The following is a 25,746-nucleotide window of genomic DNA, read 5'->3' as shown; positions in this document are numbered from 1 at the left end:
ATGTTCAATAAGACACTAAAACAGCGCATATGAAAAATCAATGTACGGATGACTAGCGTAAAGCTCTTAAGGGGACTCGCTAGACGAGGTATAATATTTTTTTGGTTTTTTGTATGAAAAAATGATACTAATATAGATGTATCATACATCAAACTGCAGCTTTTTTCATATTCTAGAGCGCAGAGACCAGTTCAATCAATTAAAAAAATATGGCTGAGAAATATCGTAAAAAAAGCACCATTGTATGTTTTCTTTTCAAGTTTTTTGAGTCATAACCATCATAGAATCGCTTAAAAATTCTCACATGGATAAAACATCACTTTTTACAGGGCGCAGAGTGATTAAATGTTTGTTAGTGGTACAGTTTGTTTAAATAATAATGTGTTTATTAAAACCAAAATATATCACAAATTAATGCAAAATACGTCGAATAATTTTAACAGGAATATCAGAGGAAAATTAATGATCTATTGGTTAGCAGTTTTTAATAAAAACTAACAATTATTGAAAAAAGTGGGTATCAATTCGACAGAATGTGAGCAGTTAGTTCAGTACTTTGCCGATAGGAGCGCCACTAAAATTTACGGAAGCGCCTGCTCTACCATAAGCTGATTGTTAGAGTTCTCGGCTGATTTTTCTAATTTATGGCAAGGAACTCAGTTTTATAACACGCCGCCAGGACCGGCCGTAGTAATCTATTGTTAAGGAAATTAACTTTTACGCAATGAGGTACTATCATAAAACCGAATTAAAACTGGGGAAGTATAATATTTTTACTCCACTCAGGATCCTGAATTCAATACACATGATTACTAAAAATTCATTGTAATATTATTATTAATATATATTTTGCTTTGTGAATTAATAAAACTAATAAACATATTTATAATAATAATAAAAAATATATAAAATACAGCTTTTGTTTAACACGTATAAGTAGCTAAGTGTTTCGACTACTTATCCCAGAAAGGAGGTGTTTTAAAAAAAACCCTACGCCCAGTAACTTCTCCCTTCATTGTTTACTCGAAAAAAGTGCTCGTATATGTTTTCATTTGCCGAGAGATCATTTTCAAAATATATTTATAATAAGAATATGCAAGTCTTGGTGATGAAAAATGTACTCTTAATAAATTATTAAAGTACATAAAAAAATAGAAACCAATTTTATTTATTTTAAAAAAATCTCTCGCAAAGGCAGGTTCCTCTTTCTTCTTTAATCAATTATTTCGGGCAATAATGCGCCAAAGTAAAATCTGCCAAGTTTATCTGCCATCTTTTTACATATTTCTTTGTCTTTATAAATTTTTTCTATATTTATTCTTTGGGTGTCCACACAACAAAATAAACTTGTGAAATACCCGTAACAAGCATTTGTCCTTGGATTTGAAAGTAGTAATCATAATTTTTTTAGTTACAATTCTCTGTCTGCCAATGTACAAAATTTGGTGTTTTTTTTTCTAACCGCTTCTTCGGGAGACAAATCTTGCGATTTTGAAGGACATTTAATTTCGACTAATGCATTCCTATCCTCTAGAATCCTGTCTGGACTAGCAGCCAAGTAAGGAAATTGTTTTGAAATAAACAAGCCACATCGTTCAGTTTTTATATTTTTATTTATTTCAAAACACTTGACAGCTTTTCCTCACTTTGCTGTCCATAGTATGTATGACTATTACTTCTAAATGTACTGTACAACAGAGACTCCACAGTTTTAGCTATTGCTGTAGTCGGTCTAAGTTTGTAAATACGTCCAAAATGTGAAGCCGTAACCCAAATTTCTCTTTCTTTTGCCCAAATGTGCCTGTTGTCTAGTGTCTATTTCAATTTGGTCTAAATTCAAAGATAATTTTCTCAAAAAAACCTCTTTGGCCGTCACAAATATTTCTACATCCATGACAGGATTTTCTAAAAAATATTTAAACTATAATCGCAGTCGGGACCAGCATACGTACATTTTTTTACGACATATTTTTTTTACAAATACTTTGTCTAAGACGAGCTTATTTCATAGACGAACAATATTTTTTTGTTATTAAATCAGGACCGTTTTAATCACAGTATATTTACTTATCCCCTCTAAATAATTGATGACATCATCTCAAAATTTTGCTGAATAAATCCTATCTAAAATGTACAAAATATGATGAGTGTCTTCTTATAATTTATCAACCCATTCATATTTTTTGGTTTAGGATATATAGGGGGACTCAAAAAATTTAATGAATGCCCAAAATTATTTTATTAATTTAATCAGGAACTACAAAACCGAATGCTTTGGAATCTTGCACATGGTTTACAGTTATCATAAGCATGAACAATTCTTAATCAAAATATATTATATTTACTTATCCCCTCTTAAAAAATGGATGACGCCACCCCAAAATTTTGCTGAATAAATCTTATCTAAATTGTATAAAAGATGATGAGTCTCTTCTTGTAATTTATCATTCTATTCATATTTTTTGGATTCGGATGTACAGGGTGACTCAAAAAATTTAATTAATGCGCAAATTTATTTTATTGATTTAATCAGGAACTAGAAAACCGAATGCTTTGAAATCTAATGTGAAAACAAAACATAATAGGCATGCAGTCGTCACGTTTCCGATAGCGAGGGAAGTACTGTCTAAACTCTTTACACCGATTTTTTTGATTTTCCCATTTCTCCATTTCTCAATTTTTCAATGTTTCAGTTTGGGAATTTTTCACTGTTTCGATTCTTCAATTTTCCTTCCATTTTTAGGTTTTTCAATATTTCAGCTTTGGAATTTTGCAATATTTCGTTTCTTCAATTTTTCAAATTTTTGATATTGTTTTCTCGGTTTTGAAATTTTTCGATATTTTAATTTTTCAGTTTTTAAAGTTTTAGGTTTTTAGATTTCTCACTCTCGACTTTTCGATTTTTCAGTTCCATGATTTTTCAATTTGTCGAATTTTTAAATTTTAGATTTTTTGTTTTCTTTGATGTTTTGAGTTCTCGATCATTCGATTTTCTGAGTTTTCAGGCTGATTTTTTTTGTTGTTCAATTCTTGGATTTCTTAAATTTTTGTTTTTTAAATTTTTTCCTACTTATCAACTTACTGGGATTTCAATGTTTTGATTTTTTGATTGTTCAATTTCTCGATTTTTTTAATTTTTAGTTTTTGATAGGATTTTTTTTTTTAAATTTTCAGTTTTTCAATTTATTAACTTTACGATACTTCAGTTTTGCTCGATTTCGATTTCTCAATTTTTCGATATGTTACTGTTGGGATTTTTCAGTTTATCGATTCTTCGATTTCTCGATTCTTCATATTTTCGGTTTCTCGAATTTCTTCATTTTTCGATTTCTCAATTTTCCGATGTTTCAGTTTTGAATTTTTTCACTTTTTCGATTTTTCAATTTTCCTTCCATTTTTCAGTTTTTCAGTATTTCAGTTCTGGGATTTTGCAATGTTTCGGTTCCTCAATTTTTCCATTTTTTGATGCTTCGATTTCTCGGTTTTTCAATTTTTCGATAGGTATTTTAATTTTTCAATTTTTAAGTTCTAGATTTTCCGTTAATTTTTTTGCTTTCCTTGATGTTTTGATTTGTCGTTTATTCGATTTTTCAAGTTCTCGGTTTAGATTTTTTGGTTTTCCAATTCTTCGATTTTTAAATTGTTTAATTTTTAGATCGTTCAATTTCTCGATTTTTAGATTTTTCAATTTTTCGGTTTACCGATTTTTTTTCATTTATAATGTTTTAATTTTTCAATTATTAACTTTTCGATTTTTCAATTTTGGTCCAATTTGATTTCTTAATTTTTTGATTTTTTGACTCCTCTACTGTTGATGTTTTGATTTCTCGATGTTTCAGTTTTTGGACATTTCGATGTTTCGATTTTTCGACTTTTTGGCTTTTCGAGTGTTCAATTTTTTGATTTTTAAATTTTTGATTTTTCTTTTCTTTTATTTCTCAATTTTTGGATTTTTAAAATTTTACATTTTTCGATTTTACTATTTTTCAAGTTTTCAATACTCATTTTTTCAGGATTTGAATATTGAGAACTTTTCAATTTCTGGATTTTCAATTTTCAGATATTTTAATATTTTGGTTTTTTAATGTTTCCATTTTTGGATGTTTTGATTTTTCGATTTTTAAAGTTTTTGATTTTTCGCTTTTTCTATTTTAAGTATATTTTATTTTTCAATTTGCGCCTTCTGAGGGAGTATTATTTGTTGTGCTGCACTTGACGGGCGAGGGAAGTTCTGTCGAAATAACCTTCGACCAATTTTTATACTTAGTGTTCTTACTGAGCATTCCTTATTTAACCGAACAGTTATTAATTTAACTAAGCAGCTATTATTTCACCAAGCATATATTATTTTTACTGAGAATTTATTTTTTAACTGAGCATTTATTATATAACTTAGCATTTATCATTTTTACCGAGCAAAAATACAGAGCGTTTAAAAATAGAACTGTGCATTTAATTTGTTCCCTGATCTAAATAACAAGAAGACGGTATTAATAATACATTTAGGCGAATAAAGTAATAGACGGACTTGATAAGCCTTGTTTGCTCTACAGTGTTTAAATTGTGTTTGAATAATATAATAATGATCTCGAATATTAAAATTAATATGTCAAAAGAATACCAGAAATGATTATTCTGTGTTGAAGGTATGTTGTGTCATAAATTATCATTATTCTTCATTATCGGCTTACGATGTTTTTATGACCCACGTCCGATAGTCGTCTATCCCAGCGCGTCAGGTAGATTTAAAGAAGAATTGCTGGTTGCGTTTAAGGCAACAAATGGCGCCAAATTCAAACTTGTCTCTCGTCTAGCGTTCCCCCTTAAGTTCACAAGTGTCCGATAAAGCTAACACTCCTGCAGCCCTCGAAACGCATGATTTGCCATAAAATCCAAGCGGAAAAGTGGAAAAGTTGTAGTTTATACTGCAAACTGCGCTCTGTAGCATTAAGCTTGTAAACTTGCAATAGAAAACTTATTTGCGCCGTAAAGCGAAATTATAGCCAATGAAACCGGAAAGCTCTCCGCCGACTCCGATCTGCATTTTATTTTGTCCCCGTCGTGCCTTCAGAATCGTCGAAACGCGTAAATTCCCGATAAAACCGGCCTTTAATTTGCCGAAATTATCTCCTTTGTTCACCCTCCATAAAAATTCCATAAACACGCACGACGTGATTTTTATATTTACATTCTCACTCTGTATCGCAGGATGTCATCGCATTCGTGACGATAATTTGAATTATACAAAGAATAATTGAGTGTAAACGCGCACAAGCGAAACGCGTAAAAGTGTTTTTATTACGGCAATTTGCATGCCGTTTAGTTATGGAAAGGGCTTTGATTTTGCGGAGAGCAAACGAGGGGCGAATTCGCGCGATCGTTATTTTGTTTCGTTAATTTGGATCCGAAGTCGTTAAAATAAATCTGTTAATTTAACAAATCGAAAGTTGTTAAACAATTTAATTGAGTCGGAGCATAATTACGAGTCGCGTTTCGAGTTCTTAAGATGTTTGCAGGTGAAGCAGTGCCGAGGCGGCGAGTTCGGAATTCGAACTAACTCGTCAAGGTATTGCTGCAATTAGGGGTTTTTTGTAATTAAGGAAGCGACGAGAGAGACGGGGATAATGGAGGCGGAAGGCTTTATAAATAGTTGTTCGACTTTGTCGATCTGCTGAGATTGTCTGCGCTTCAAAGTATTGAATAAATTTTAACGCCTACGAAATTCCGGGAAAAAAATGAGAGCTGAGTTTTTTGTTATTTGTAGCAATATTAAGTTGGCAATGTATCTTATGAGTATGACATAAAAAGCGGATTGTAGGACAAAATTAAAACACCTATTTACAGTCGCCTGAGAACTTGTTTGATCTACAGACCAGAGCGCATTCAGGCCAATATCGACTCTAAGCAATTTACCTACAAGCCGATTTTCGTTAGAGTTGATCTGATACACATCCACTACGAAAAACTAACCCGTTTCGACCATAAGGTCGGACTTTACAACGAACAAAGTTCTTGAACATCTTAACGATTTAATACATAATGTTCCCGAGGGACAAAATTTACATTTCAAACTGTATTATCAAATTGTAAAACGGCCACCAAAATTTGTCACCAAAAATGACGTTTATTGTTTATGAACCCGTGTTAAAAATTTTTATCTTAAACGTCAAGATTTTTGGAAAAAAATCAACAAAACGTTCCAATTTATAGTTATTGGAAGCATGTTAAATCGTTAATCAAAAGTTATCTGTTCGTGCCCCCAGGAATGATTTTTTAGCTTTTCCATTTCTCAATTTTCCAATAGGTATATCAATTTTTCCATTTTTCAAATTTTCGATTTTTCTCGTCTTCAATTTTATGACTTTTAAATATTTTGACTTTTTAATTTTTCAAGTTTTTCGATTTCTGAACTAAGTCTTTTTTTTATTTTCCCATTTCTTGACTTCCGGAACTTTCGATTTTTTCAGTTCTTCAGTTTTTCAGGTTTTTTGATTTTTCAATTTTTGGATATTTCTTTCAGTTTTGGGATTTTTCAATATTTCGATTTTTCGACTTTCCGATTTTTGGACTCCTGGATTTTTTACTTTTTGGATTTTCAATTTTTTGCTAAAATTTAGATTTTTCAATTTTTCGACTGTTTTATACTTCGATTTCTCAATTTTTCAACTTTTCGATGGTTTTCAATTTTTAAAATTCTAGGTTTTTCGATTTCTCGAATTTTCAGTTCTTTATTTCAATTTTCCGACTTTTCATTTTCGGTTTTTCCAATTTATCAATTTTTAATTTCTCAATTTTCTGATTTTTCTTTCAGTTTTGTGATTTTCCAGTATATTTTGATTCTTCGACTTTTCGATTTTTCGACTTCTGAATTTTTCAATTTTTTATTTTTTGTATTTTCAATTTTTTGATCTTTTTTCAACTTTTCGACTGTTTTATATTTCGACTTCCCAATTTTTCAACTTTTCGTTGATTCTATTATTCAATATTTAAAATTCTAGGTTTTCCAGAGTTTTTAGTTGTTCTACATTTCATTTTTTGTTTTATTTTTCCAATTTTTGTTTTTTAAAATTATTCGATTTTTTAATTTTTTGATCTCTCGATTTATCTAATTCACATGTTTCGATGTTTTGATTGTTCAATTTCTCGATTTATGAATTTTTAACTTTTCTTCTCCGTTTTCGACTTCTCCATTTCTCGATCCTCTGATTTTTCCATTTCTCGATGTCGCAGTTTTTGAATTTTTCGATGTTTCGATTTTTTAATTCCTCGGTTTTTCGATCTTTTACTTTGGGGCTTTTCAATTTTTCGATATTTCAATTTTTCAGTTCACAGATTTTTCAGTTTTTCAATTTTTTAAATTCGGGAGTTTCGATATTTCTCGATTTATCGATTTTTAAATTTTAGATTTTCGAATTTTTATTTTTTGATGTTTGGATTTCTCGATTTTTCATTTTTAGGATATTTTAATTGTTCAATGTTTTACATTTTAGATATTTTTCGATTTTTCAAATTTTGACGTTGCTAAATTCTCAGCTTTCTGATTTCTCAGTTAGTCTATTTTTGACTTTCCCATTTCTCGACTTTTCGAAGTTTCGATTTTTCAGTTCTTCGATTTTTCGATTTTTCGACTCTGCTTTTTGGGTTTTCGATTTTTTAATTTCTCAATTTTGGGATATTTCTTTCAGTTTTGTCATTTTCCAGTGTTCTGATTCTTCGACTTTTCGATTTTTCGACTTCTGGATTTTTCGATTTTTTATTTTTTGGATTTTCAGTTTTTCGTTTTTTAAACTTCAGATTTTTCAATTTTTCAACTGTTTTATATTTAGATTTCTCAATTTGTCAACTTTTCGATCTTTTAATTTTTCAATTTGTAAATCTCTAGATTTTTCCATTCTTCGATTTTTTAGTTGTTTTATATTTTAATTGTTCAATTTTCCGAATTTTTAAATTTTCGATTATTCAATTTTTTGAGATCTCGATTTATCAAGACTCAGATGTTTCGATGTTTTGATTGTTCAATTTCTCGATTTATCAATTTTTCAATTTTTCGATTTGTCGAATTTTCGACTCCTCGATTTCTCGATCCTTTGATTTTCCGATTTCTCGATATCTGTTTTTGAAATTTTCGATGTTTGGGTTTTCCGATTTGTCGATTTTTTGAATTTTTGCTTTTCGGCTTTTCGATTTTTCGATGTTTCGGTTTTTGAATGATTTTTAAATTTTCCAATTTTTTAAATTTTCGAGTTTCGATTTTTGGATTTGTTGACTTTTCTGTTCTTCGATTTTTAAATTTAAATTTTTTTTTATTTTATGATGTTTCGATTTCTGCATTTTTCACTTTTGCAATATTTTAATTTTTAAACTTCAGTTTTGGATTTTTGGTTTTTCAATTTTTCGATTTTTGAAATTTTCGATTTTTCGACTTTTAGATTTCTTGATTTTCCCATACCTCAATTTCTCGGCTTTTCCATGTTTCGACTTCCAGTGTTTTTGATTTTTTAGTTTTTCAATTCTTCAATTTTTCGATATTCAGTTATTTGATTTTTGAGTTTTCCGAAGTTTTTAATTTTCGATTTTTCGTTTTCTCTATATTTTTCTATTTCTCAGTTTTTTGATGTTTCAATTTCGAGATTTTTCAATTTTAATTACCAAATTTTACATTTTTCAAGATTTTAGTGTAAGGATTTCAGTTCTCGTTTTGAATTACAGTTTCGATTTTTTGATTTTTTAAATTTTAGATTTTTCGATTTTTTGAGCATTCAATTTTACGATATTTTAATTTTTCGGTTTTTAAGATTTTAGAATTTTCGATTTCTCGAATTTTCCATTTTTCACTTCATCGATTTGTCCATTTTTAAATTTTTGAAAGTTTTAAATTTTAGATTTTAAAAATTTTTGATATTAAGTTTTATATGTCTTTCGATTTTTACTTTTAGGTTTTAGAATTTTCGGTTTTTCGAGTTTTAAATTTCGTGATTTCCTTATTTCTCGATTTCTCACGTTTCGACTGCTCGATTTATTGATTTTTTAGTTTCTCAATTTTTTGCAATTGTTCAATTTTTCTGTCTGATTTTTCAAATGTCCGATTTTTTCATTTTCGATTTTGTGATTTCTCGATTTTTTTCGATTTCTCAGTTTATTGATGCTCCAGTTTCGAGATTTTCCAATTGTTAAATTCCGCAATTGTTCTTTGATTTTTCAAGTTATCGATTTGATAATTTTTCAGTCTTTTACGAGTAGTTCAAGGATTTTTCAGTATTTGGATTGTTCAATTTTTCAATGTTTTAAATTTTTGATTTTTCGATTATTCAATTCTTCGATATTTCTGTTTTAGAATTTTTTAGTATTTCGACTTTTGGATTTTTCGAGTTGTGGATTTTTACTTTTTGGACTTTCAATTTTTCGTTAAACGTTAGATTTTTCAATTTTTCGACTGTTTTAGGCGTCAATGATGTCCCAATTTTTCAACTTTTTGATGTTTTTTCAATTTTCAAAATTCCAGGTTTTTCGATTTCTCGAGTCTTCAGTTCTTCTAGTTTCAGTTTTTAAATTTCCGAATCATTAAATTTTAGATTTTTTCAATTTTTCTTTCTTAAAATTTTTCGATTTTCCAATTTTTTGATTTCTCGATTTATAGAATTCTGTTTTTCGAGTTTTAAATTTTAGATTTTCGAATTTTAATTTTTTGATTTTGCGATATTGTAATTGTTCAATATTTTAAATTTTAGATTTTTCGATTTCTCGATTTTTTGGTTATTGAGTTCTTCAGTATTTCTATTTTTAATTTTTCAAATTTTGACGTTGCTAGATTTTCAGTTTTCCAATTTCTCAATTAATCTATTTTTGATTTTTCCATTTTTCTGGATTTTTCGATTTTTTATTTTTTGGATTTTCAGTATTTCGTTTTTTAAACTTAAAGTTTTTCAATTTCTGGATATTTTAATTTTTCAATTTTTAAATTTATAGATTTTTCAATTTTCCAATTTTTTAAATTTTCCAGTTTCGATTTATCGATTTGTTGATTTCCCAGTTTCTCCATTTTTACATTGTCGTATTTTTTTTTTTATTATTTAATGTTTCGATTTCCCCATTTTTCAATTTTACGATATTTTAATTTTTCAATATTTTTTAATTTTTCAAATTTTCACTTTTCTGAATTTTCAGTTTTCCGATTTTTCAATTAATCCATTCGTTGAAAGGAAACACTTTTCTGCCGAAAATTTAGAAAAATGTCTAATTTGTTAGGCAAATTTTAACGAAGATTAGGATCGCTGATTATGTAAAATAACCAATCGTTGCGCCTACTTTAGGTCTTATTTTGGCGTTTTTTACCCTAAAATCGGGTCGCAAGAATTTTTTTTCTGTTTTAGTCAAGTTAGGGGTTAATCATTATTTGTACTAACCAAATTCTCTGTAACTCCACCTTACCTTTCCCTTAATTAATACACGAATGCTTGATGTGGTTTCATTAGCTATACATCCACCCAAGGTACGTGTATTAATTAAATCCAATATTCATCCTTCTGTTATTAATTGACCACTCACTATCATCGAATTACGTTTTTTAAACCGTCACATTCCGACCCCGCTCAACTTAAAACCCCCAAATTGAAATTTCCACCAATTACCGTTCGCGCAATTAATATTTGAATTATTAACAAAACCCGCGCGCATTCCAGTAAAATACGATTATCATCTAGTTAATTCTTCATGAAAATACTCACCTGTGAATTCCAACCCTGCCAACTTCCACGTGCCTTTCTTTGTGACTAGAATGCTCGCCGGACAGACGTTACGGTGCAACACGTGTCCGGAGTAATGTAGGAATGATAAAGCTTCTGTTATCTGAAATGAACAGTTAATTATTGTCTGCATCTAGAGCGCTCTGAGCCGTTAATCAGATCAAGTCGATCATGTGGACAATGGTTTATTGACAGCAATACGGTTTCTGTAATCTTATTATGGGAAATGATTTTGCAAAATCCGCCATTTGGGGCTAAATACGGGCGTGAGGCATGGGAAAACGTGCGATTGTGGTCTTAAAGTAATTAAAATTTGCAGCGGAAATGTGAAATCTGGTCGCTTTTGTCTCGGTAGTAGCGAGGAGAAGGATTCTCAACATAGGTGTATTTCTGCAAGATGACGTTAACCCAAAATGGTTTTAGAATCGGTTTTCATCAGCCGATTTCTTGAAAGTTTTTAGTCCTACGACTTCAAATCAAGGACGAATTCTTGTTATGGAGGGTCAAATTAATGGAAATCATTCGATTTCTTGAAACTTTTTAGTGCTAGGAGTTAACTTTCAGATCAAGTAGTCGACCCGTTTAGTAGAGAGAGACGGATATATCGAATGGTGTTATTTTTCTTGAGAGTTGACTACTCTAAATTAAAAAAAAAATGAGGTGATTACGGAGGCATTTTCTGAGGACGAATTCTTGTTTTAAAGGATGAAATTAGTATACAGAAATTTTATTAGAAAGATAATAGAGATTTCACTAACGTGACAAGATTTCATATTATCGAAATTGTGAAAATTTCCATCTCCATTGTCTAACAGGATATAATTCTAAAATGGTTTAAAAATCCTCCTTGAAGTTTTCATTATCCTTTTCTCCGATTCTTCCTCGTTCTGCTTACTAATCTTCAGGCCTGTTGCTCGATCCGTTTAGAATTAAGAGAAGGAAATATCCAGTGGTGTCATTTTCCTTATGAGTTGACTAATCAAAAATTAAAATACAACTCAGGTGACTGCGGAGGGATTTTCTGAGTGCGACTTATTGTTCCGAAGGTTGAAATTAGTAAAGAGACCAATTTTTAGGAAAAAACTAGAACCATTAAAATGAAGTTATTTGACATTATCGAAATTCTGAAATTTTTCATTTCCATTTGATAAACGGGAGATAACTTCAAAACAGTTCAAGAATCTACCTTTCGGTTTTCACCATATGTTTCCTTGTAACTTTCTAGTCCCACGAGATAATTTTCAGATCGAATGCACGATCCGTTTAGTGCAGAGAAACGGATTTGTTCGAGGAGTCATTTTCCTTGTGAGTTGACTACTCTAAAATTTAGAAAAAATTCAGGTGGTTACGATGGCATTTTCTGAGGGCGAAGTCTTGTTTTAAAGGTTGAAATTAGTATAGAGAAAAATTTTTAGAAAGATTATAGAGATTTCCCTAAACTGAGAAAATTTCATATTATCCAAATTCTGAAATTTTCCATTTCCATTGATTTAACAGGATATAACTTTAAAATTATTTTAAAATCCTCTTTGTAGTTTTCATCATCTTTTTCTTAGATTCTTTCTAACTCTGTTCATTAATCTTCAGGCTTGTTGCTTGATCCGTTTAGAATCAGGAGAAGGAAATATCCAATGGTGTCATTTTCCTTATGAGTTGACTAATCAAAAATTAAAATACAACTCAGGTGACTGCGGAGGGATTTTCTGAGTGCGACTTATTGTTCCGAAGGTTGAAATTAGTAAAGAGACCAATTTTTAGGAAAAAACTAGAACCATTAAAATGAAGTTATTTGACATTATCGAAATTCTGAAATTTTTCATTTCCATTTGATAAACGGGAGATAACTTCAAAACAGTTCAAGAATCTACCTTTCGGTTTTCACCATATGTTTCCTTGTAACTTTCTAGTCCCACGAGATAATTTTCAGATCGAATGCACGATCCGTTTAGTGCAGAGAAACGGATTTGTTCGAGGAGTCATTTTCCTTGTGAGTTGACTACTCTAAAATTTAGAAAAAATTCAGGTGGTTACGATGGCATTTTCTGAGGGCGAAGTCTTGTTTTAAAGGTTGAAATTAGTATAGAGAAAAATTTTTAGAAAGATTATAGAGATTTCCCTAAACTGAGAAAATTTCATATTATCCAAATTCTGAAATTTTCCATTTCCATTGATTTAACAGGATATAACTTTAAAATTATTTTAAAATCCTCTTTGTAGTTTTCATCATCTTTTTCTTAGATTCTTTCTAACTCTGTTCATTAATCTTCAGGCTTGTTGCTTGATCCGTTTAGAATCAGGAGAAGGAAATATCCAATGGTGTCATTTTCCTTATGAGTTGACTAATCAAAAATTAAAATACAACTCAGGTGATTGCGGAGGGATTTTCTGAGTGCGACTTATTGTTCCGAAGGTTGAAATTAGTAAAGAGACCAATTTTTAGGAAAAAACTAGACCCATTAAAATGAAGTTATTTAACATTATCGAAATTCTGAAATTTTTCATTTCCATTTGATAAACGGGAGATAACTTCAAAACAGTTCAAGAATCTACCTTTCCGTTTTCACCATATGTTTCCTTGTAACTTTCTAGTCCCACGAGATAATTTTCAGATCGAATGCGCGATCCGTTTAGTGCAGAGAAACGGATTTGTTCGAGGAGTCATTTTCCTTGTGAGTTGACTACTCTAAAATTTAGAAAAAATTCAGGTGGTTACGATGGCATTTTCTGAGGGCGAATTCTTGTTTTGAAGGTTGAAATTAGTATAGAGAAAAATTTTTAGAAAGATTATAGAGATTTCCCTAAACTGAGAAAATTTCATATTATCCAAATTCTGAAATTTTCCATTTCCATTGATTTAACAGGATATAACTTTAAAATTATTTTAAAATCCTCTTTGTAGTTTTCATCATCTTTTTCTTAGATTCTTTCTAACTCTGTTCATTAATCTTCAGGCTTGTTGCTTGATCCGTTTAGAATCAGGAGAAGGAAATATCCAATGGTGTCATTTTCCTTATGAGTTGACTAATCAAAAATTAAAATAAAACTCAGGTGATTGCGGAGGGATTTTCTGAGTGGGATTTATTGTTCCGAAGGTTGAAATTAGTAAAGAGACCAATTTTTAGGAAAAAACTAGGCCCATTAATATGAAGTTATTTGACATTATCGAAATTCTGAAATTTTTCATTTCCATTTGATAAACGGGAGATAACTTCAAAACAGTTCAAGAATCTACCTTTCCGTTTTCACCATATGTTTCCTTGTAACTTTCTAGTCCCACGAGATAATTTTCAGATCGAATGCGCGATCCGTTTAGTGCAGAGAAACGGATTTGTTCGAGGAGTCATTTTCCTTGTGAGTTGACTACTCTAAAATTTAGAAAAAATTCAGGTGGTTACGATGGCATTTTCTGAGGGCGAATTCTTGTTTTGAAGGTTGAAATTAGTATAGAGAAAAATTTTTAGAAAGATTATAGAGATTTCCCTAAACTGAGAAAATTTCATATTATCCAAATTCTGAAATTTTCCATTTCCATTGATTTAACAGGATATAACTTTAAAATTATTTTAAAATCCTCTTTGTAGTTTTCATCATCTTTTTCTTAGATTCTTTCTAACTCTGTTCATTAATCTTCAGGCTTGTTGCTTGATCCGTTTAGAATCAGGAGAAGGAAATATCCAATGGTGTCATTTTCCTTATGAGTTGACTAATCAAAAATTAAAATACAACTCAGGTGCTTGCGGAGGGATTTTCTGAGTGCGACTTATTGTTCCGAAGGTTGGAATTAGTAAAGAGACCAATTTTTAGGAAAAAACTAGACCCATTAAAATGAAGTTATTTGGCACTATCGAAATTCTGAAATTTTTCATTTCCATTTGATAAACGGGAGATAACTCCAAAACAGTTCAAGAATCTACCTTTCCGTTTTCACCATACGTTTCCTTGTAACTTTCTAGTCCCACGAGATAATTTTCAGATCGAATGCAAGATCCGTTTAGTCCAGAGAAACGGATTTGTTCGAGGAGTCATTTTCCTTGTGAGTTGACTACTCTAAAATTTAGAAAAAATTCAGGTGGTTACGATGGCATTTTCTGAGGGCGAATTCTTGTTTTAAAGGTTGAAATAAGTATAGAGAAAAATTTTTAGAAAAATTATAGAGATTTCCCTAAACTGAGAAAATTTCATATTATCCAAATTCTGAAATTTTCCATTTCCATTGATTTAACAGGGTATAACTTTAAAATGGTTTTAAAATCCTCTTTGTAGTTTTCATTATTCTTTTCCTCGATTATTTCTAGTTCTTTTCAGGCCTCTTGCTTGATCTGTTTAGAATCAAGAGAAGGAAATATCCAATGGTGTCATTTTCCTTATGAGTTGACTACTCTCAAAATTTAAGAAAAAAATCAGGTGATTGCGGAGGCATTTTCCGAGGACGAGTTCTTGTTTTAAAGGTTGAAATTAGTATAGAGAAAATTTTTTAGGAAGATAATAGTGCTTTCACTAAAGTGAGAAGATTTCTTATTATCCAAATTATGAAATTTTCCATCTCCATTGATTTAACGGGATATATCTCTAAAATGGTTCTAAAATCCGCCTTGTGGTTTTCATCATCCTTTTCCTCGGTTCTTTGTAATTCTGCTTATTAATCTTCAGGCCTGTTTCTTGATCCGTTTAGAAGCAAGAGAAGGAAATATTCACTGGTGTCATTTTCCTTATGAGTTGACTACTCAAAAATTAATAAAAATTTAAGGGATTTCGGAGGCATTTTCTGAGTGTGAATTCTTGTTTTGAAGGTTGAAAGTAGTATACAGACAAATTTGTAGAAATATAATTAAGATTTGACTAAAGTGAGAAGATTTGACATTATCCAAATTTTGAAATATTCCATCTCCGTTCGATTAACAGGACATAACTTCAAAATGGTTATAAAATTTGTTTTGTAGTTTTTATCATATTTTTTCTTGGTTCTCTTTAGTACTGCTTGTTAATCTTCAGGTCGGTTGGTTGATCGGTTTAGAATCAGGAGAAGGAAATATATTATGGTGTCATTTTCCTTATGAGTTGACTACTCAAAAATTAAGAAAAAATTCAAGGAATTTCGGAGGCATTTTCTGAGGACGAATTCTAGTTTTAAAGGTTGAAATTAGTATAGAGAAAATTTTTTAGGAAGATAATATTGATTTCACTAAAGTGGGAAGATTTGATATTATCCAAATTCTGAAATTTTCCATCTCCATTGATTTAACAGGATATATCTCTAAAATGGTTCTAAAATCCTCCTTTTAGTTTTCATTATCCTTTTCCTCGATTCTTTGTACTTCAGCTTACTAATTTTCAAACCTGTTGCTTGGTCCATTTACAATCAAGAGAAGGAAATATCCAATGGTGTCATTTACCTTATGAGTTGACTAATCAAAAATTAAAAAAAAAATTCAGGTGATTACTGAGGCAATATCTGGGGACGGATTCTTGTTTTAAATGTTGAATTTAGTATAGAAAAAATTTTATAGCAAGATAATAGAGATTTTACTAACGTGAGAAGATTTCATATTATTCAAATTCTGAAATTTTCCATCTGCATTGATTTAACATGATATATCTCAAAAATAGTTTTAAAATCCCCCTTGCAGTTTTCACTATTCTTTTTCTCGATTCTTTCTAGTACTGCTTACTAATTTTCGAGCTTGTTGCTTCATCCGTTTAGGATCAAGAGAAGGAAGTATCCAATGGTGTCATTTTCCTTATGAGTTGACCACCCAAAAATTAAAAAAAAATCAGGTGACTGTGGAAACATTTTCTAAAGGCAGATTCTTATTTTGAACGTTAAAATTAGCATAGAGACCAATTTTTAGAAAGATGAGAGACATCCCATTAATGTTAGATCATTTGACATTATCCCAATTCTGAAAATTCCCATTTCCATTGGATTATAAAACGACATAATTCCAAAACGGTTCTTGAACATGAATTGCGATTTTTCACCGTTCTATTCCTTGATCCTTTCTAGTCCTACTTGTTCATTTTTAGACCAAATACTCGATCTGTTTAGAATCTAGGAACATATATATACAATAGTGTCATTTTCCTTATGAGATGACTACTCAAAAATTAAGAAAAAATTCGGGTGACTGTGGAAGCATTTTCTGACGGCAGATTCTTGTTTTGAACGTTCAAATTAGCATTGAGACCAATTTTTAGAAAGATGAAAGAGATTCCATTAATGTTAGATCATTTGACATTATCCCAATTATGAAAATTTCCATTTCCATTGGATTAAAAGGACATAATTCCAAAACGGTTCTTGAACATGCATTGCGATTTTTCACCGTTCTATTCCTTGATCCTTTCTGGTCCTACCTGTTCATTTTTAGACCAAATACTCGATCTGTTTAGAATCTAGGAACATATATATATATATATATATATATACAATAGTGTCATTTTCCTTATGAGATGACTATTCAAAAATTAAAAAAAAAATCAGGTGACTGTGGAAGCATTTTCTGCGGACAGATTCTTGTTTTGAACGTTAAAATTAGCATTGAGACCAATTTTTAGAAAGATGAGAGAGATCCCATTAATGTTAGATCATTTGACATTATCAAAATTCTGAAAATTTTCATTTGCATTGGATTAAAAGGACATAATTCCAAAATGGTTCTAGAACACGCATTGCGATTTTCACCATTCTGTTCGTTGATTTTTTCTAGTCCTACTTCCTAATTTTTAGGCCCGATACTCAATCTGTTTAGAATCTAGACCCGTATATATCCAATGGTGTCGTTTTCCTTATGAGTTGACTACCCAAAAATTACGAAAAAATTCAGGTGACTGTGGAAGCATTTTCTGCGGGCAGATTCTTGTTTTGAACGTTAAAATTAGCATTGAGACCAATTTTTAGAAAGATGAGAGACATCCCATTAATGTTAGATCATTTGACATTATCGAAATTCTGAAAATTTCCATCTCCATTCGATTAAAGAGACATAACTTCAAAACCGTTTTAAAACCGGCTTTGTGGTTTTCGCCTTTCGTTTCCTTGTCCATTTTCCGTCCCACCTGTTAATCTCCAGAGCGGATACTCCATCTGTTGAGAATCGAAAGACGGAAATATCAGACGGTGTCATTTTCCTTAACAACCCATCACTCAAAACCGAAGAATCCTCTGAATATTTTAGTATTATTTACACGACCTTGTCAGTGTGCCGAAAAACATAAAATTGATGATTTCACGTTATAGCAGATCGTATTTTGTGTTGAATGTGCAAATAGAGCACCAATTTAGCACAGTAACAGTAACCCGGCGCCTCCACCATATCTCAAAGGCACATCCCACACACAATCAGCTCAAAATTAAAACGAAGTTTCCTCAAAATAAGCGTTTGCTTCGCACTGAACATCACCTGGGCAACCAGGTTGTCTTTAATTTAAGCACGGTGCAACGAATACAGTGTTAATTATCTCCTTCAAAGTATAATTAGGCAATCATAACTTTGCGAGTGCAAATCTAAATTTAATAACGCGGTGGGAATTCTTCGGATCGCGAGCAAACTTCGCGTTGCAAGTTTTATTGACACCTTTGGCATTACAGCGGGATCAAAGACTGAGCGCTGGAACAGTTTTTCTGGAAAGTGGCAACGCGTTTTTGAACGCGATCGAACGAAACGTTTTTCCATTTTGTATTCTAAAGAGAGTGGTTTTTGTGCACAATTTTGCTACTTTGGAATTTGACATTTCCTGGAGAATTAGTGTTTCTTGGAGCTGAAAGTGAATCTGGAGCAGATTTGGCCAAGTGTCGAGGGAAAGTTGGCTTTATCGATCAGAGTTTGGTGTTGTTTAGTAAGTTATTTACTCGGAAATTTATGAAAAGTAAAATTTTATGTTGGAGCGAAACGGGAGGCTGCGGGCCGTGTTTATTACTTCTTTGGTAATTAAGTGATTGTTAAGTGGTCGTTGGCGGTGTTAATTCTTCCAAATAAATCCGGAGTGAGAAGCGGGATTTATTGTCGCGAGTTGGTAAATTAGGCGGGATTTCAGCCTGAAATGTAACCTTAAGTGATATTTTCAGTCAGTGTTAAAAATCGGTCACTTCCGGCCTATTCATAATTCATACTCGTCCGGTTATTGTTTGAAAAAATACTAAACAGTTCACTCCTAATTTGGACATTTAATTAACAGTTAATTAAAGTCTGAGCAGGATGAACTTCGTTATTGTCATCAGTGAGCAAAAATACGTTAATTAATTTCATTAATTTTCATCTTCAGCACGATGTTGTAAAATGCACCAAGTCCGACTTCCTTGTGTTTTAATAATGAAGGATTTAATTCAGTTTTTAATTATTTTTTACGAGGGTAAATATCAATGTTGTGTTTTTGTTTTTTGTTCGGCTGCGAATAAACGCCGCTGCTGTTCAATGTACGGTGCAAATGTCCGGATCTTTTATCAGATGGAATTTTCATGAAAATCACATACAATTTGGTGATTTCATTATGGTCATGGGCGTCAAAGCAGTTTTTCATAAAGTTGCTGGCGTGTAAATTAAAGCCAGATTTGAGTTACATGTGACAGAATAATCCCATCCGAAAAATAGGACATTTTATATTTAATTAAAACGCAGTGCTATCGCACTTTTAAATTTGCTGGAAACTGAGCTATATGTATTTACTATTTAGTTAGAACAACTTTTTGATTAGAGGAAGGCTTGTAATCAAATCTATCGGGTGATCTAAAGTAGAAAAACATTACTTTGCCTTTGTACCCGAGATATCCTGATTTTTGGGGAAAAATCGAATTTTTTTAACAAAATTTTGCAATTTAATTGTAAATCTACAAAACCTAATTTTTCACACGTTACAAAGTTCCTAAACATGGTAAATTTTTAGTCAAAATATATTTGTTTGCCCCCCTCAAAAAATTGATGAGGTCATCTCAAAATTTTGCCGAATTAGTCCTATTCAAAATGAACAAAATTAGATAAGCCTATGCTTGCGATTTATCACTGCATTCATATTTTTTAGAATTACTTATACAAGGTGACTGAAAAATTAATTTTATTTTAACCTATAGTGGTTCTCTTAAAATAAAATTCTCAAAATCAAATTTGATAATTTTTCGAAAAAGCTGAATATGTTTTATTGTACTTTAGGGGCGAGGGAAGTTTTGTCGAAATAACTTTGACCAATTTCTCGATTTTTCAGTTTTCCAATTTTTCGTTTTTCAATTGTTTGATATTTAAATTTTAGAAATTTTTCGATTTCAAAATTTTAGATTTTCCAATTTTTTATTTTACAGTTATCAGATTTTCCAACTTCTTGATTTTTCAACTTTACAATTTTTCATTTTTACATTTATACGATTTGTCAATTTGTGATATTTGAATTATTCGAAGTTGATTGTTTTCGATTTTTAATTTTTCAAAATTTCGATTTTCAGTTTTTCAAGTTTTAGATTTTTCAGTCTCATGATTTCGCAATTTTTTGGTTTTGAAATTTTATAACGATTATACAATTTCTGTATCAAATTTTTCAATTTTGCAATTTTGCATATTTTGATTTTACAGTTCTTACAATTTTTTCAAATTTTCGATTTTTCAACTTTCTACTCAGTTGTTCGATATTTCAGTTTTAGGATTTTTCAATTTTTGACTCTCCAATTTCTCGATTTTTCAATTTTTTAATTTCTCGGTTTCCAATTTTTCAATATTTCTACTTTGGGACTTCTCCATTTTTCGAATTTTTGATTTTAAAATTTATGGAGATCTCGATTTTTCATTATTTCGAATTCCCGATTTATCGATTTTTCAATAATTCGATTTCTCAATTTTGTGATATTTCACTTTTGGAATTTTTCGGTTTTTTGTTTTTTGAATTTTTCTTGAATTTTTCAATTTTTCGATTTATCGATTTTTTGATTTATTCATTTTTCGATATTTCATTTTACTAATTTTTCAGTATCATTGTCCAATTTTTCATTTTGATTTCTCAATTTTTTACATTGCAATTTTTCAAGTTTTGGATATTTTACTTCTTCGAGTTTCTAAAAATTTTATTTATCGGTTTCTATATTCTTGATTTTTGAGTGTGTCGATTTTTCAATTGTTCGAATTTTTATTTAAAATTCAGATTTTTCATTTTTTGACATTTCCATTTCGTTTTTTTGGGTTTTCGGTTGTAGTTTTTTCAGTGCTTCAATTTTTTGATATCAACTATTTTTCGATGTTTATATTTCTAGATTTTTTAATTTTTTATTAATTCAATCTTTCGATTTTTGGAAATTTCGATTTTTAGACATCCCGGTTTTTCAGTTTTTAAATTTTTTCGGTCTTTCGTTTTTTTACGTTTTTCAATGCTTCAGTGTTTTGCTTTTACGATTTTTTTATCATTCGATATCGTAATTTTTTATTATTTCAATTTTCAAAATTTCGTTTTCTCGACATCCCCGGTTTTTAAATTTTTAAAATTATTAGACTTCGTTTCTTTGATTTCTCGATTTTTCATGTTTTTGAATTCTCAATTTTTCACATTTTCAATTTTAAAGAATTTTTCAATCTCTCCATATTTTATTCTGATTTTTTAAATTTAATTTTTTTTTTTTTATGTTTCGGTTTCTTTAATTTTCGATTTTTCGTTTATGCAACTTTGCGAAGTTGTTATTTTTCAAATTTTTAAATTTTAGATTTTTCAATTATTCAATTTTCCGAATTTTTAAATTTTAGATTTTTTAATATTGCGATATTCAAATTTATCGCTCTTTCGATTTTTTGGCTTTTCGGTTGCAGATTTTTAGGCTTTTTAATTTTCCGATTTTTAAATTTTGTTTTTTTTTTCTATTTTACGATTGTCTGAATTTTCAATTTTTCGATTTTAAAATTATTCAATTTTATATTTTTGCGATTTTTCGGATTTACAGTTTCATAATTTTTCGATTTTACAATTATGTATCCAATTTTTCACTTTTGTAGTTTGGCAATTTATTGATTTTTCACTTTTATATTTTTACAATTTTTCGATTTTTCAATTGTCCCGGTTTTAATGAATCAATTTTCAAATTTTCAATTTTATAATTATTCGTTTTTAAAATTTTTCTTTTTCAATTATTCAGTTTTTGATTTTTGACTTTTCCGAATTTTTTTCATTTTCCAATTGTTTTATTTTCAACTATTAAAAATTTCGATTTTCAATTTTATAATTTTGCAATTTTTCGCTTACTTATTCAATTAATATGTACCAAATTTTTCAATTTTCTAATTCTGCATCTTTTGATTTTGGTTTTATATTTTTAGTTTTCTCAAATTTCCATTTCTCAATTTTCCGATATTATAGTTTTGGGATTTTTTAATTTTTGGGCTTCAATTTCTCGATTTCCTATTTTGAAATTTTCCATTTTTTGGAACTTTTGACTTTTAGATTTTTTGATTTTCCCGTTTACCGATTTCTCGACTTTTTGATATTTCGACTTCTCGATTCATCAATTTTTCAATTACTCGATTCTTCAATTTTGTGATGTTTCAGTTTTGGAATTTTTCCATTTTCCGTTTCTTCAATTTTTCTTAAATTTTGCAATTTTTCGATATTTCATTTTAGCAATTTTCATTATTTTGACTGTTGAACTTTTAATTTTTTTTTTTATTTTTTGGTTTCTATTTCTCTATTTTTCGAATTGTTAAAGTTATTTTTTTTATTTTTAGATTAGTAATTGATCTTTCGTTTTTTTTGACTATTCTGTTTTACATTTTTCGGTGCTCCAATTTTTTGATTTTACTATTTTTGATGGTTTTCATTTCTCGATTTTTTAATTTTTATTATTTCAGTTTTTCGATTTGTTGAAATTTCCATTTCTGGACATCCCGGTTTTTCAATTTTGAATTTTTTTCGATTTCGCGATTTTTCAGTTTTTCACCATTTTAATTTTGGGAAATTGTCAACTTCTTCATATTTTAATTAATCGATTTTTTAATTTTAGGTTTTTCAATTTTTTGACATTTAAATTTATCGATCTTTCGATTTTTCGACTTTTCGGTCTCAGATTTTTAGGTTTTTCAATTTTTTGACTTTTAGATTTTGTTTCTTTCTATTTCACAATTGTCTGAATTTTAAATTTTTCAATTTAAACGTTATTCGATTTTTAATTTTGTATTTCTACGATTTTTGAGATTTACAGTTTAATAATTTTTGAATTTTGCAATTATGTATCCAATTTTTCACTTTTGTAATTTTACATTTTTATTGATTTTTCAGTTTTATATTTTTACAATTCTCAATTTTATAATTCTTCGGTTCCCAAATTTTTCGTTTTTTCTTCATTTGTCAATTTTTGATTTCAGAATTATGCGATTTTTTTTTCAACTTTTTAAATTCGATTTTCAATTTCATAGTTTTGTAATTTTTCGATTATACAATAAATATGTATCCAATTTTTCAGTTTTATGATTTTGGATATTTTGATTTTGGTTTCATATTTTTCGAATTTTCCCAAATTTTCGAATTTTCCCAAATTTTCGATTTTTCAGCTTTCCATTTCTTAATAATTAATTTTCGGTATTTCATTTTAGGAGTTTTTTACAATTTCGATTGTTCATTTTTTCAATTTTTATGTTTTCGATTTTTTATGTTTCGATTATTAAGCTTTGAGATCTAATTTTTCGAATTATTAAAAATGTTCCGATTTCCTGATTTTTTAATTTTTTATTGTTTCAGTTTTTCATTTCAGTTTTATGAGTTTTCAACTTCTTCATTCTTTAATTCTTCGATTTTTTAAATTTTGGATTTTCAGTTTTTCAGTTATTCGATCTTTAAATTTTGTGATTTTTCTATTTTACAGTTATCTGATTTTTCAATTCTTCGATTTTGAATGTAATATTTTTGCGATTTTTCAGATTTACAGTTTAATAATTTCTCGATTCATAATTACGTACGTTTTTTCGGTTATTCAATTTTTGATTTTTCAGTTATCTGAAGTTCTTTGTTTCAATTTGCCAATTTTTTCATTTGTAACTTGTTAAAATTCATATTTTCAACTTCATAATTTCGCAATTTTTTTATTTTAATTTATTTAAGCCAATAATTGTTCAGAAATTTAAATCATTCGAAAAAAAAATCCAAAAAGAATAAATAAAATAAAGAACGAAATGAAAGAGACGACAGATTAATTTTTTCATATTCTAGAAGCTACAAAAGTCGAAAAAACACGAAATTAGCCCAAGTTAGGGATGCAAAAAAATAATAAACACGGCCTTCTTATTTTAGAATAACTCTATTAATACCCCGGACTTTTTCCAGACAAGCGTAAAATTACCCAACTTCATAACTTTATTTATATAATTTCCCGAAACGCATTATGACAATTTTACCGGTAGTGTGAAATTACCGGCAGCTTAGTTTATTACTGTTTCGTCTGGCTGGGTTAAAGCGTTATATAGAGAGATGGCTTGAATAATTTATAAGATTCTGGCTACACCGGTACAAAATTGCACAAATTCTTTTCAGCTCTTGCTAAATTAGATTACACCAGAAAAGAGAAAAAGTTCGCTTTGTATTAGGATTTTGGACGACGGTTGTATCGAAATAAAATCATACATTCTTTATTCTTTTAAATCGCATTTTTGGACTGATCCGTGTACCAAAGGATCTTTAGTGTTTGCTCAGATTCATATTTAATTTAACAATAGGTTAATTTTGGAAGCGAAACTTTCCAAACTTGCCTAAGTTTTATCCGTTTATAACGACGTCTAACAAATATCGGTGTCGTTTTACATCATTTTTCTCCGCCTCGATCTCCACATTATTTTTATATAGAACACACAACACAACGTTGCTATTTTATTAACCCGTAGCTCGATATAAGCCGGCCATAAATCTGTTAAAAATATAGATTGGCCCGTCGTGTTGATTACTCGTTATCCGATCCGCCGAAGAAACTATAAAATATGAAAACCCAATTCCGAAGCGTCAAAAAGCATGATTTATGGCGTCGAAATTTGATTAAATGTTAAACCCATAGATCAACAGGTTCTAAATTATTCACACTACACACCAAAACAAGTCGACGAAATCAGGGGTATCATTTTCGTTTCTGTCGTCGATTTTGGCATTTCTTCCCCGTTTATGTCCTGTTTCCTTTGATGTTTATCGCTTATTAGCATTTCACACGAGCCGTTGACAATATTAGGAAACTTCTGGAACGAAATGAAATGCATTAACGTCCCGATCCCTGAATTTGAATAGCACTTGTGTAAGCGGATTTATCCGTGTTTTGTTGTTTTCGAGTGAAGCTTTCGCTACTTTGATGACATTTTTAGAACGGCGTGGGTCGATGAAAGTAATTTATAGGACACTCCAGCCCGACTAAGCCACCTTAAATTTGCTTATTTTAGACTAGAGAGCATCGCTTTGCAAAATTTATAACACGACTTTACTGTTTTCATCACTCTTTAATTGTGAGAGAGAAAAAACGAAATAAAACCGGGTTCGATTGACGTGGAATGACCCATTTTCGTTCGAAGAGTTCGCTCAACACCAATGCTAATATTGTTTCTTTTTGTTTCCTGTGCAATCAAGGAAGGCGACCTGATCAAATATTTGGGTAACGGAATAGGTTTACGGACTGAGTACATCATTAAGCACTTGTTGCATTGCTTTATTGATTGGCGGCGGAGGCGGCGGAGGTGTCTTAAAAAATTCAGGCCGGCTTTATTACGACGCGTCAGGAGGAGACTGATGCGAGTGTGAGTTAATAAATAGTTTATCGTGATGGAGGAAAATAAACACGTTGTTTTCGGAATAACATGCAAGAGAAAATCGTTCGGCTTAAGCGGCTTAAAGTGATAGGTTGGGGAAAGTTCGGCTAAAAATGCGCCGGTTTTTCAACTTTTAATATGGGTTGCTGCCGGGTTATTCGTGTTTTTGATTTAGGGGTGGTTTTGCTTCGGTGGTGTGAAGTTGGACAAACCGAATTTGTTTCTAATAATATGCCTATGTAGACCGAAAATGAATTTAAATTGAAAATTTG

At 30.1% G+C, this 25,746-nt stretch overlaps 1 protein-coding gene across 4 annotated transcripts in view; it reads right to left on the bottom strand.

Moving 5' to 3' along the window:
* The window catches only part of LOC135127667 (SCY1-like protein 2), a 274,358-nt gene that overhangs the window by 117,933 nt on the left and 130,679 nt on the right, over positions 1-25,746 (bottom strand). For all 4 annotated transcript variants that reach the window (XM_064054200.1, XM_064054197.1, XM_064054199.1 and 1 more), the window contains exon 4: positions 10,725-10,845. In XM_064054200.1, coding sequence (XP_063910270.1) covers positions 10,725-10,845 — 121 coding nt within the window. The remainder of the gene's footprint in view (positions 1-10,724; positions 10,846-25,746) is intronic.

Source organism: Zophobas morio, unplaced genomic scaffold, assembly GCF_036711695.1.
Source record: "Zophobas morio isolate AGI-343-1 ecotype UQ-CSIRO unplaced genomic scaffold, CSIRO_AGI_Zmor_V1 ptg000012l, whole genome shotgun sequence".
NCBI classification, from domain to species: domain Eukaryota; kingdom Metazoa; phylum Arthropoda; class Insecta; order Coleoptera; family Tenebrionidae; genus Zophobas; species Zophobas morio.
This window is presented reverse-complemented; position numbering and strand designations above follow the sequence as displayed.